Source organism: Sceloporus occidentalis, unplaced genomic scaffold, assembly GCF_023333645.1.
Source record: "Sceloporus occidentalis isolate IW3139 unplaced genomic scaffold, rSceOcc1.0.p SCAF_43, whole genome shotgun sequence".
Taxonomy (NCBI): domain Eukaryota; kingdom Metazoa; phylum Chordata; class Lepidosauria; order Squamata; family Phrynosomatidae; genus Sceloporus; species Sceloporus occidentalis.
The window spans coordinates 2,002,846-2,017,312 of NW_028317023.1; the positions used below are offsets into that span (position 1 = coordinate 2,002,846).

At 37.4% G+C, this 14,467-nt stretch overlaps 1 protein-coding gene across 3 annotated transcripts in view; it reads left to right on the plus strand.

The window, feature by feature from the left end:
- Positions 1-14,250, plus strand: part of LOC149289667 (sialate:O-sulfotransferase 1-like) — a 47,821-nt gene extending 33,571 nt beyond the window's left edge. For all 3 annotated transcript variants that reach the window (XM_089490322.1, XM_089490319.1, XM_089490320.1), the window contains 4 exons: positions 3,482-3,656; positions 8,747-8,911; positions 13,530-13,730; positions 13,898-14,250. In XM_089490322.1, the coding sequence (XP_089346448.1) occupies positions 3,482-3,656; positions 8,747-8,911; positions 13,530-13,730; positions 13,898-14,250 (894 nt within the window). The remainder of the gene's footprint in view (positions 1-3,481; positions 3,657-8,746; positions 8,912-13,529; positions 13,731-13,897) is intronic.
- Positions 14,251-14,467: the final 217 nt, after the last annotated feature.

Sequence of the window (14,467 nt, forward strand, 5' to 3'; positions counted from 1 at the left end):
TTCGTGGTATAGTTTCTACAAGGTGCTGGAAACATTCCTCAGAGATTTTGGTCCATATCGACATGATGGCATCACGCAGTTGCTGCAGATTTGTTGGATGCACATACATGATGCAAATCTCCCGCATCCCAAAGGTGCTCAATCGGATTGAGATCTGGTAACTTTGGAGGCCATTGGAGTGCAGTGAACTCATTGTCATGTTCAAGAAACCAGTTTGAGATGATGTAAGCTTTGTGACATGGTGCATTATCCTGCTGGAAGTAGCCATCAGAAGATGGGTAAAATGTGGTCATAAGGGGCAGCAACAATACTCAGGTAGGCTGCTGCATTTAAACAATGCTGAATTGGTCCCAAAATGTGCCAAGAAATTGTCCCCCACACCATTACTCCACCACCACCAGCCTGAACCATTGATACAAGGCAGGATGGATCCATGCTTTCATGTTGTTTACGCCAAAGTCTGAGCCTGCCATCTGAAGGTTGCAGCCGGAATCCAGACTCATCAGACCAGGCAACGTTCTTCCAGTCTTCCATTGTCCAATTTTGGTGAGCCTGTGCAAATTGTAGCCTCAGTTTCCTGTTCTCAGTTTCCTGTTCATCTGCTTCAAGGTTCGACGTGTTGTGCTTTCGGAGATGGTATTCTGCATACATTGGTTGTAACAAGTTATAATCTAAGTTACTGTTGCCTTTCTGTCATCTCGAACCAGTCCGCCCGTTCTCCCCTGACATCAACAAAGCATTTTTGTCCACACAGCTGCCGCTCACTGGAATAGCAATTCTTTTCAGATCCACAGAGAGTTCTTTGCCATGAGGTGCCATGTCGACCTTCCAGTGACCAGTATGAGAGAGTGTGAGAGCGATAACACCAAATATAACACACCTGCTCCCCATTCACAGCTGAGACCTTGTAACACTAACGAGTCACATGACACCGGGGGGAAATGGCTAATTGGGCCCAATTTGGACATTTCCACTTAGGGGTGTACTCACTTTTGTTGCCAATGTTTAGACATTGATGGCTGTGTGTTGAGTTATTTTTAAGGGAACAGCAAATTTACCGTGTTATACAGGCTGTACACTCACTACTTTACATTGTAGCAGAGTGGCATTTCTTCAGTGTTGTCACATGAAAAGATATAATAAAATATTTACAAAAATGTGAGGGGTGTACTCACTTTTGTGAGATACTGTATGTATATATATATATATATATATATAATCTAAAAGTAGTGAAGCCAGCACTTGCGGTCTTCAATAATGCTTCATTTTTATTTGCAAGATGTCAACTTTTCAGTCCACCTCGTGGACTTTCCTCAGGACAAGGTGGACTGACATCTTGGCATCTTGCAAATAAAAATGAAGCATTATTGAAGACCGCAAGTGCTGGCTTCACTACTTTTAGATTATTGTTACTTTGCTATCAGCCAAGCACCGGGCACCATGTTTTTTGTACTAGGAATATAGTATTTGTCACCTTATTTATGTTTAGGTAGGAGTGCAGGGCTATATATATATATATTTTACATTTATGAAATCATTAAGCTGTTGATCAAAATTAAAGAAATAATTGGAAATTATTAGTGCCTTGCACCAAAAATGCTACCATGAAATGTTGTAATAAGTGCAAGAGGGGGATGCTTTATATACCTCACCCCGATTAACTATTCATACATGGAGATCACTGTATATGCAATGTTGCAGTTATGCTTACCTTTGAAATTGGCACTGTTGGATATTGCTATGGTACCAATCAGGCCTAGACTGAAACACTTCTCATTAATGTGTATTAGATTTTTTTTTTATATAATGTACTATTTACAGTTACTGCATACTTAACAATACAAGTGGTAAAACGCTGAGATGTTCTTACATATTAGTGTATTAGAGCATCCCAGCTTTGCATTGATGAGGAAGCATTTAAAAAGCACACAGCTAGACCCCATGTAATAATATTTTTAATAGGTAATGTTAGAGGTAATATAATGAAACATCCATGGTTTGACCATAGAAAAACTCTGGGGTGCCTCATCTAGGCCATTAACTGCAGGCCTCCAATTGATCTGCCCTTCCATTGACGGCGTTGTCCTAATTACTGCATAGGATTTGCAATGTGCTTGCTCAGCTAGGGCTGAGATGGTTACTATCTGCCTTTCCAGTGATTAGTTATTAACTGCATTGGTTTTCTCTCTCTCAATATTTCCCAAAGGACCCAAAAAAGACACTTAAGCCTTTGTAAACAAAAGAAGATTGGCTCAAACGCCTTATTAAAAGAGTTTTTCAAAGAACTACATACCAGGAGACAGTGGTCACAATTTCTCGGTCACTTATTTCTTGTTGTGTTTTTCACTTTTTATAACTACAATTAAGGTATTCTGTTTTTTGGGGGTTTTTTGAGTTTTTTTTGCTTCGCTAACTATAAACCCTTTATGGCACTATTTGGAAAAAGAGAAGCTCATTAATGTGATACTCTGTGATTGAGACGATTTTTATATTTCTCTTGTGAGGCTGTTAGTAATTGAGTTGCTTCAGTTCTTTATCTACTTTCGTTTTGTGAACAATTAAAAGTCTAAATTACAGGTGCTTAATGAGAATATACTGCTAGCCATTACATTATTGTCATGTGTTTCAATGAGCCATTTTGAGCAGCTGAGCTTGATTTGAATGGGTTATATCTATTCAAGATAATGGTACACATCACATTTTACAAACTACCACTGTGTATTTTTTGGAAAACAACTATTACTTGGTTTGGGATCTTGTATATGCTATAATAACATCTATTCATAACTATAATATTGGTCAACTAAAGTATCATCTCTATTTACCCTATGGTAAAAACCAATTACAAAACTACACGGATAACCAAAATTACACAAATAATACAAAATAAAAACGTTAAAAGTTTACAAATTTGTCGGTATTGTTTTTCTTGATTTCTGGCACCACAGAGGAACTGAGTCATTTTGTGAGGTATACAGGTTGTGGTTTTCTTCTGTAATATTGAAAATAGGGGTTGTATATGTGACTGTAATTCCAATTAGGTTCATGAGAAATAATATAAAAGCCTACAGACCACTCATTTAGAGAGCTAACTACTTGCTACCCCTCCTTTAGGTTTCTTAACTGGCTGCTGTATATGTATCCAGAAACCAGTTAATAGTTAAAATCAAAACTTAAAAAATAAAACAATACAGAATTTACGTAGGTACACTTAACATGAAAAAGGTAAATTGTTTTATTATTTTTTTTGCAACATATTTATTGTGGCTGATGGGAGTTTTAGAAGGCATGGCATATGGAGTGCAGTGTGTATGGAGCAAAAGTTTCCATTTAATTGATATATTGTGTTATAATCTTGGTAACCTATATTTGAGGCTTCTTTGGTTTTGTGGATTTCAGGTTCTAATGAAGCATGTAAGGGGTGAATGTAGGTATTTCCTTATCTAATCATGTATATTATTTCTTGATCTTTTGTTCATAGGAATATCCTTTGGCAGTTTTCCGATGGACTGAATGCTTCTGTGGCTTCCCTACAGTTCAGTTTAACCTTTATGAACGTCTAGATGAATCATTCTGTTCATTTGTGAATGACAGTAGTGGATCAGAGGTCCTAAGGGAGGATAACTACTGTTCTGTCTACCAAACTCCCATACAAGGTGAAGATTGAGCATAAAAAAATCTTGCTATTTTTCCCCTCACAGTGGAAGACAAATTTATATATTTTATTGGATGGGCCTTGAAAAATGCTTAGACCTTATACTGTTTAGAAATCTAGCTATAAAGGTTAATACAAGCATTAAGGTAATCATAAAATACAAATCAAAAAAATGATTCTAATTGAATATATGATTTATTTTCACTAGACCGATGAGACCAGCAATGGTATTTACTTGTGACCTTGCTCAGCTACAAGTCTAACATGCATTTTTTATCCTGGCACTGAAAAGGAAATAAAAACCATCCAAGCATAATGTATTTTAATACATATATTTAAATATAGATCAAAATAAAGAATCAATCTTCTATAATATGAAAAAAACCCATACATTTTAATAGTTTAATGCTACACTTTGTTTTACTTGTTTACTTTTATGTTTAGGAAATACATAGACCAAGGTTTTCAGTCTTAAATGGGCAGAAGGCAGGTTTGGATCTACAGACCTCTATAAAGTGGCACTTACGGCATTCATACAGGAATACAACTCATGCCACTCCTGACACACACACTCACAACACTCACTCACAAACACAACATATGTCTCTTACAGTTCACTTACATCCACTCAATCACAGCACTTGTGAATGCAGCCTATAGTGCATGGGAACTCATGGGAACTCAGCAAGAACTTGCTAAACGCAAACACTCCACAACAAAAAGTTGCGCTCACATGCAACCACACAACTAAAAGATATTCCTCTCACTTCTGATTTAACACACTCACCCCAACTCTACTCTTACACCAGACATCAATATGCTGACAGGCAGGATTTCGGTGCATTTGCTCCATCACATGAGTGCATGGGTGCTGTGTACCACTATCGTCATTACTGCAGGCTGGAAAAGTAGGTTTTAACCGGCCGGTTCTGCATGTTTGGTGGGTAATATTCTGTCCCCTCTTATGGCGGCATTTCCTCTTTGAGACATGCCCCCTCTCCCTGAAACATAAAAAGGAATATGACTTGCACTATATAATTCTTAAGCATAGCAAAACAATATGTTGCATATTTTTTATTTCTGTATTTATAATAATACTAAATTCATTGAAATCAGATTTTTTTAATGGTTATAAATAGTCCAGATCCAAAATGTTTCAAACTTCAAATAAACTTTAAATATCCTAAACAAAAATATGGTCATAAGAGCACAACGTATATTTTTTACTCCGTTTCCTTGTTTTCACATCTGCTACATATCTACTTTGAATGGAATACTTTTGTAAGTAAAACATTCAACTTACTATTTCAAAGAAATAATTGCACAAACTAGACATTTCAAAGTTTACTTAACTTACTTTTACAATTCAAAAATATCAAGAATATAGTTTAATTAACAAAAACCTATTGAATATTGGGTGGTACCATTATACATATTGCATGCTTGTGAGCATGGCCCCCTTTACCTATTTATCTTAGTCTGCCAGTTCTATTTTTGTCATACCATTTGAATGTATAGACTGTACAAAACACTGCATATATTGTTGGCATTTTATATATATATATAAAAGATAATAATAATTATAATTATAGTATCCAAAATTAAATGTATTTTTTATCGACCCATTCCACAGCACATGTAGAAAAGACTGTACAATGTGCATTAATGAGATCAGTTGCTGCGGTCTTCCTGCCCTTAATAGTTACATTTACTAGAATGTGCAGTAGCTCCCTTTCTTCTTTATTCAGTTAGACATCCAATTGCAACAGTATTTGTTCAAATATTAAACATATTAAACTAATAGTTTTGGTATGTTGGGTTGACTCGTCACAGGTGAAATTCAATGGGCTCTTTGCTAATTGTACACTGTATAAGGCCAAACTAAAACTATATATATATATATATATATATATATATATATATATATATATATATATATATATATATATATATATAGTTGTTGTGTAGCTTATAGTGTTGAGTTTTTAACATTTGCACAGCATGATGATCTCATCCCCTCCCCCACTATGCCTCCTATTGTTTGCATGTAAGAACTTTCTAAAAAATACCCCACCATTCTTTGCTGGTAATTTTTCCACAGTTCTCACTATTTTTAGGACACGGTTGAATACCATTTTATACTGTAAAGCATTAAATAGAAAAATTTGTCAATTTGCTTTAAAATGCATACTACTTGCCTACTTAAAAATCTGTTTGAATCCCAAATACAATTTCTTCTCTTTCTAGAACAAAATTCTAATTGGTTTTGGCATTTTCCTTTACTGACAGTCAAACAAAGAACTGGATGGACTTCTGCCTTTTTCACCCTCATTAATTACATACTGTTAACTTTTCTATAAAAATGGGCATTGTTAGTGATCACTGGCATTGAACATAGCATTTGATTTTCAAGCATTTATTAATAACTTGCAGAGATCAACCTGAGGTTTCATTCTATATCTATGTCTATTTCTGAACAGCTTTGTAATACCCAACAAGCCACCATTACATTCAATTAGTATTATATTCACGTGGATAAAACCCAGTATAATTGAGATAGCCATCAGGCTTAGTTACTTTTCGATATACAAAATAATTATTGGATTTACTCACTAAATAGATTAAATAGATGGGGGAGAGTTAGGGTTGGGTATACCATTTCATCACACTGATTTACAGTCTAAAGTACCAACCAAGCATGTTTAACCTGCAAGAAATGCCTGAACAATGCGTCATTTTGTATTATGACTATTTATTATGCAGGGTTAGCTATAACATCTAGGAGGGAAAACGCCCCACTTTTGGCCAGAGGCTGTGTCAAATACTGGAGCTATGCATAGCGCAGCCACCAGGTGGTCCAAGCTATGAAGATCTGTGCACAGATCACTGGATCTCTAGACCGCTATGTAGTAACCCCCCACCCCTAGGTAAATGAGATTGGGTTCATGACAGAACAGAGGGCTTCGAATTATGTTTTCCACGTATTTCCTTATAGGTCAGTAGGGTAATCTTATATAGGTCAGACTTAGAGCAGTTGACACTTCATAATGCATAACCAAGTCAGTGAGAGAAAAGATTTGAATGGCTTCCCTGCAAATGCGGTTTCGTGAATAAATCTCTAAAGCTCATATACATCTCTGTACACATACACCATAGAATGCAATTTGTTCAGTGTATTTATTTTGACTATGCACTGCTGCAGCCCAACACTTTTTATCTTATGAATTTAAAGTACAGGCCATGATATTGTCCTTATATGAAAGGTATTGATTCTTTAAATAATAACTAGATGACACATTATCACCTGAATGTTTTCCATAGATGAAATACTCAGGCACTGACACAAGGCAGAACCAACCAAGTGAAGCTGTTTAATAATTCATGCATCCTTAGGCAGAGCTGCCTGTTCTTTGTATTATCATATGAATTCAGCTGAGCTCCATTTAGATTCTTGGCCCTGCTGGGAGAAAGAATCAATTCACTAATAAACAGTCTGGATGGGTCACAGGTCTCTTGTTATTGCAACATGTTGAAACATAAGAATTTAGTCCTTATTTTGCAATAATGTGTTTATGACCCTAATAAAGGAGTCCATTGTCTGAATATAATTTCCATCCACTGATACAAAGTGTACTTGATAATATGCAATGATTCCAGAGCGGAGTGCACAGCTAATATCTGTATATATAAGCTCTAACAAGTACAGACCCATTCTGCATCTATTTCCATTTGATTGGATTTTTCATGGGCTTATTTTCCTGTAGTTTGTGCTGCTGCATATCTTGGAGCTTTATTAAGAAAATGTATCTATAATTACCATTCACAGAGCTTTCACAGTTTTTATTTGCAATAATAAGGGCAACTGGCACAATCTAAATTATTTTAATAGTACAACATACTACAACACAAAAATCTTCATGTAATGGCCCATAATGTTTAAATCCATGAAGCTCAGGGGACGATTGTCCAGTCACTCCGCTTGATTAATTTACAATCACTCAAAGCTCAACTTGACTTAATCTGTGTTTAGAAAATTGAAAATTGAAAATTTGTAGGATGGAGTTGTCCAATATATGCTGAGAGGTTGTGTTACTTACGTCATGTTAATGAATAATTATGAAGCATTTCTTCTGTATTGACATAACTTTTTAAAAAAAACATACTACATTTAATTGTAGAGCAGGGTAAAATATATTTTTAAAAAACCATTTACAGAAGTTACTGTAAATGTGAGGCTTTTTTTTTTACCTTCCTCCATTGTAACTTCACGAAAAGAACCTAAAAGTGTGATTGTTGGTAGAAACAGAAAGACCACAAAGGTCATGTGACATATACCTCATGATGATCATGACGTTATAGAAAATCAAAAGTGGGAACCAAGTTTTTTTTTCTGAGAGTGGAAAGTACCATTTTCATAGATTGGTGAACAACTGTACTATTGCCTCAAATTCAGCCAAATCTTACCCAGAACTCTTTAATCATGGCTACGATGTCTTGTATATCAACTAAACTGCTTTACAATTAAAAAGTTAATAACTGCATATATTTCTCTCCCACATACTGTATATATCCTTGTTTAAAGGAAATTTATTTTTATTCTTGTAGTCATGTTGGTAAATTTTTTGATCCTTTTTTTTACCATGTCATGTTTTTTTTAACATCTCCGTAAAGAGAGTAAACAGAGACATAACTCAAAATCAACCATAAATGGTACGTTCAATTTTTTGTCCTATCTCCGAAAAGCATTGAGCTAAGCGCTATGTATCGCAGAGATGAGCAAATCTTTGCTACACTCTATTTACAAAAAGCCACAAGAAATGAATTCATTATTGATTCAGAAGAACACATCAATGAGATTACAAAAATCACACTTCAGAATGTATTTAGTTTGAAATATTCTGAATCAAACTTCTTTTTTTTTACAGTAACTACTTCAGATTGCTTGGAGACTCAGCTCCAATATATAACAATGCTGCATAGAACTGCTGCTTTCAAAAAGGCATATTGAGGATATGGCAATCACCTTTAGCTGGAAGTGAGCATGAAAGTTTAATGCTAATATTGTTAGCTTAATACTGTAATTTCTTTCAGATACTCGATGCACAGGCAGGGCATTCTTGCCTACAAAGTCCAAAGTGTTTGTAGCACTGTCGAGTTTTCCAGGAGCAGGGAACACATGGGTGAGACACCTTATAGAGCATGCTACAGGATATTACACTGGAAGCTACTACTTTGATGGGACACTATACAATAAAGGTATGTTCATCATAAAGAACTGTTATTATGTAGCTTCTTCTAAGAGAAAGTAAAACAGAAGTATAATTGAGATGGACACAATATGGCCAATCCCCCCGAATCCATTTCTTGTATGTACTTTTCCCAGTCTTAGTCTTTGTCTAGAGTTCTTCACGCTCTGTTGATTGATATATTGATTTTTTTTCATTCTATTTTGACATGGGTTAACTTTCATCAGAGGGATATAGTTTAACCCCTTCGAGACAAAGGCTGATTTTACTTTTTGTACCCTTTGTGACAATGGCCTTTTTAACATTTCTGCGCTGCTTGTGTTTAGCTGTAATTTTCTTCTTTCCCGTTTACTGAACCCACACACATTAGATATTGTTTTTTTCAGGACAAGAAGGGCTTTCTTTAGATGACATTGTTTTGATTGTATCATATTATTTACTATTAAAAAAATTATAAAATATGGTGAAAAATTTAGAAAAAAATGACTGTTTCTAACTTTTAGTTGAAAAATCTTTTACTCATCTATAAAAGGTAATGAAAAAACCTGCTAAATAGATTCTACTATTTGTCCTGAGTTTAGAAATACCCAATGTTTTTATGTTTTTTTGCTTTTTTCTACCCATTATGGGGCAATAAGTACAGGTAGCGTTTTGCTATTTCAAAGCCATTTTTTCCAAATCTGGTAATTCTTCCCCCCATGTGCCATTTCGGGTATCTTTGAACCCGGCCAATGCAATTTACCCCATCAAGTCATATATTTTTGAAAACTAGACAGCCCAGGGTATTCCAAATGCTAGTATTTTAACTCTTTCCATGCACCATATCTACCACCAGTCTTTGTCAAACTTTATGGTAGTCATTTTTTTGCATTTGTTTTGTCATACACATTTTACTTCAGGTATGAATTAAAATGTTCTAGTTTATGTCACTATCACAAAACACCCCAATATGTGTTCAGCAACATCTCCTGAGCGCAGCGATACCCCACATGAATGATTTTGCCTGGCTGTTTGGGGGCAAAAGGGCCACATTTGGGGTATGCGCATTTTTCAATGTTGAACTTTGGCATTTGGGGATCCACTGCCCATGCCCTATTTGGTACATCTTTGAGCCGGGCCATTTCAGTGTGCCCAATAAACCCATATATTTTTGAAAACTAGACACCCCAGGGTATTTCAAATGCTAGTATTTTAACTCTTTCCATGCACCATATCTACCACCAGTCTTTGTCAAACTTTGTGGTAGTCATTTTTTTGCACTTGGTTTTCCACACACATTTTAATTCAGGTATGAATTAAAATGTTCTCGTATATGTCACTATCACAAAACACCCCAATATGTGTTCAGCAACATCTGAGTACAGCGATACCTCACATGAATGATTTTGCCTGGCTGTTTTGGGGCAAAAGGGCCACATTTGGGGCATGCGCTTTTTTCAATGTTGAACTTTGGCATTTGGGATCCACTGCCCATGCCCTATTTGGTACATCTTTGAGCCAGGCCATTTCAGTGTGCCCAACAAAACCATAGATTTTTCAAAACTAGACACCACAGGGTATTTTAAATGCTGGTATTTTAACTCTTTGCATGCACATATTTTACCACCAGCATTTTTTCAAAGTTTGCAGTAATATTTTTGTGTGTGTATTTTTCCCACACACACCTACTTTATGTATGAATTTACAGCTCCTGGTATATGCCGCTGTCACACGACACCCCATAATGTGTTCAGCAACATCTCCTGAGTGCAGTGATACCCCACATGCATGGGTGTGTCATTTTTTGGGGGAACTAAAAGGCCACATTTGGTACGTGTGCATTTTTCTAATTGGAAATTAGATGTGTGGCCATCCTTCCCCCCGTGTTAATTGGGACGTTGTTGAACCTGGCCCATTCAATTTACCCCATCAAATCATACATTTTTTAAAAGTAGACACCCCACGGGCATTTAATATGCCAGTATTTTAACTCTTTCCATGCGAGAATTGTTTTAAGCTAATATGCTAATTTTAGGACTTGCTCACAAAAATATATTTTTTATATATATATATATTTTTTTTTTATAATTTTTTTTTAAAAAAAATTTAACATTTTTTTTCAACTTGGAGGTTCCCCTGATAGTGACATCAGTGGGAAATGATTTTTACATTTTACTGTTTTTTTACTATTTTTTTCTAATTATTATTAATTTTATTTTATTTTTTAATTTATTTTTACTAATCACACTGTGATTAGAAAGCTGGGCTCCATTGACTTGCATGGTGAATGCAGTACCTGTATTCAACCTGCAAGTGGAGCCAAAGTTCTCTAGATGGTCTGGACTATCTAGCGAACTTTTAAAATTTGTGGTTCCTGTTACAGGACGGCGGCCATCTTCCTTGATGGCGAAGATTGCCGGCAGCTGCGGCTGTGACCGCTCTCCGGAGCGGTCACAGCCCATCAAAAGGTTAGTGTTTGGTGTCGCTGGATGCCTCCTGATCGAGGCATTCCAGCGACACCATTTAAGTTTAGGAGGCGATCGTCGATCGCCTCCTAAACGCTTTTAAAACGGGCGTCCGCCGCCATACAAAGTATGGCGGATGTTGACGCCCCGTGGAGGGGCCAGAGATGGCCCCTTCGTGCCGATCGCGGCGTTGCTGAATGCCTCGAGGTCGAGGCATTCAGCAACGCTTTTTGGGTGCAGAAAGCGATAGTAGATCGCTTTCTGCACCCGTTTAAAGACGTGCCGGTCCTGGCACGTCAATTGTCGTAAAGCACATGCTTTTCCGTGCCGTGCCAGGACCGGCAATTGTCATTAAGGGGTTAAACATGTATTGTGATGGCTTTTCCTTCATTTATTAACCAATAATCTTTCCCAGTTAAATCCATGTTTGGAGTTACAGTATAAGCGCATGTAGACAAATGTATGTACAGAAAATGGCCAAAAATTACTGTCCATATTAACTAATCGTTCTGGCTTTGTTTTGAGCATTTGACACAATCTAATTGTTATTCAACACAAACCTTTTGTATATTTGTAACTATTTTTAAAATTCAAATATATGTTATTACTGTAAACATTTCAGACAGTGGCATTTTACATATATTGAAAGGGCTTCTTCTTGTCACGTACCGGGCAGGGAGATCCTCCGGTTCTCCTAGCCGGCAACCGCAGCCACCGCGAGGTAGGGGGAGACCCCCCGCTTCGGTCCGGCAGCTACAGCTGCCGCGAAGAAGAGGGAGACCCCCCGCTTCGGACCAGCAGCAGCAGCCGCCGCGAAGAAGGGGGAGACCCCCTGCCTCAGCACGGCAGCCACTGCCGCTACTGGGGAGAGGACTCCCTGCCTCCTCACAACAGCCGCAGCCGCCGCGAAGAAGGGGGAGACCCCCCGCCTCTGCACAGCAGACGCAGCCGCTGCGAAGAAGAGGGAGACCTCCCGCCTCTGCACAGCAGAGGCAGCCGCTGCCACGGCAAGGAAATCTTACCTCCGTCACGCTGCGTTCCCAGCAGCTTCAGGACAGGTCCTGTTCTGGTGTCCGGACACGCTCTTCTTCACGCCACCTAGTGGCGCCGGCAGTTGCTACATCGACCTATATGGGGAGATTACGAAATCGCCAAACACAAGATGGCCGCGCAGGAAGTGATGTAACGGCACCTTGAATTTTTGGCGGGAAAGATCCAATTAGTGCCTAAACTCCTGTGCCTATTTAAGAGACTTCCTGACTCAGAGACTCTGCCTTCTGATGGTCGTGCCTATCTTGATAGTGCCTATCTCAGTACGCGTTCCTGTTGTTTCTCTGTTTTTGACCTCGGCTATTCCACGACATCTCTGCTCTCTGGTATCCTGACCTTGGCTATTCCCACGACGTTCCTGCTCTCCGGTATCCTGACCTCGGCTATTCCCACAATGTTCCTGCTCTCCGGTATCCTGACCTCGGCTCTCTGGACCATCCTTTACCAGTCCTACCTGACTTCGGTGTCTCCTTGTACGCTGGGCCGTGACACTTCTTCAATATTATATACACATTATTATTATTATTAATAATAATAATAATATTTATGCATTAAAGCAGAACTATACAGCAGTAGGGTGAAAAAAATATGTGGACTGAAATAACCTCAACCAAACATTTTGTTTATTTCAATTCAGTTATACTCTTGGGGTGTTTTTTTTAACGTAGCAGTGGCATTTCATAAAAAACCTAAATAAAAAAGGCATTTTGTGTGCTTGGTCGAGGAAGCTTGGTGAATTTCCTTTCTTTGGTCTACAACAAGTAAAGTAATTTGTGCAATGGTACATGTAGACAAAATTTCACAATCTACAATCACAGACAGAGCACCATTACGTGTCATGATACCTTATATGATACCTAGTATGACATTGTATAGCATAGTGTCTAGCCATACTAGCGTTACTTGTATTTTTTGGCTACTGGGTAATGATGTTGCAAAGAAATTTATCTTTGCTTACACGGTGCTTAACCCATAATGTAGAAAAGTGACGGTCATATTTCCTGTTCATGTTTCCTGCTCATCTCGTTAACACACAAATCATTTCATGTTGCAAAAATCTTATGTGTTAAAAAAAAAAAAAATTCTCTGTACAGAGAACTGATGTAAGTTAACTAACAAATAGTATTTTGGTAGGCTTCAAGGGGGAAAAAGATCACTGGAGGAGTGGCCGGACAATATGTGTAAAAAGTCATGAAAGTGGCAAACGAGAAATAGAAATGTACGACTCTGCCATTTTGTTGATTCGCAATCCTTACAAAGCTCTGATGGCAGAATTCAATAGGAAATGTGCAGGACATCTGGGATATGCAACAGAAAGACACTGGAAGAGTAAAGGTAATATACACTTACCATATTGTGTAGTCGTTCAATGATACTAGGCTCAATGAAAAAATGACATATAGCAATATCCTTTGATATATTTAGTAAAAATGAAATATATATATATATATATATATATATACACAATTATTTTATGTTTGTTTTATTGCCTTACTACACAGAATGGCCAGAATTTGTAAACAGCTATGCATCTTGGTGGGCCTCCCATGCCTTGGATTGGCTTCAGTATGGCAAAAGACTTCTTGTAGTGCACTATGAAGACCTGAAGAAGGACATCATTGGAAAGTTGAGGGAAATGGTGGACTTTCTTGGTTTACCCACAAATGATGACCGCCTGCTGTGTGTAGAAAATAACAAGGATGGAAATTTTAAACGGGTGGGCTCCAGCCAAACAAATTTGGAGCCATTTACACGGGAGATGAAGGATTTGATTAATGGATATATTAGGACGGTAGACAAAGCACTGAAAGCCAGAAACTTTACAGGTTTACCTGAAGAATATATGCCGAGATAATGTCTGGACAATGGCTAGTCTTTTCCTATCTTGGACCTTACACACTACTGACAGCTGCCAATTTTCTTAAGGAAACTTGATGTTAAAAAATGGAAGAGTAGAGAATTGCTTTTGTGTGTGTTTCTCCTTTGTATCAATGGCTGAGAATTTTACAGTTGTCCACTGTGTATTCCGGAAAAAGGTTACATTGCCCATCCTTAATGCCTTTTTTAGCAAT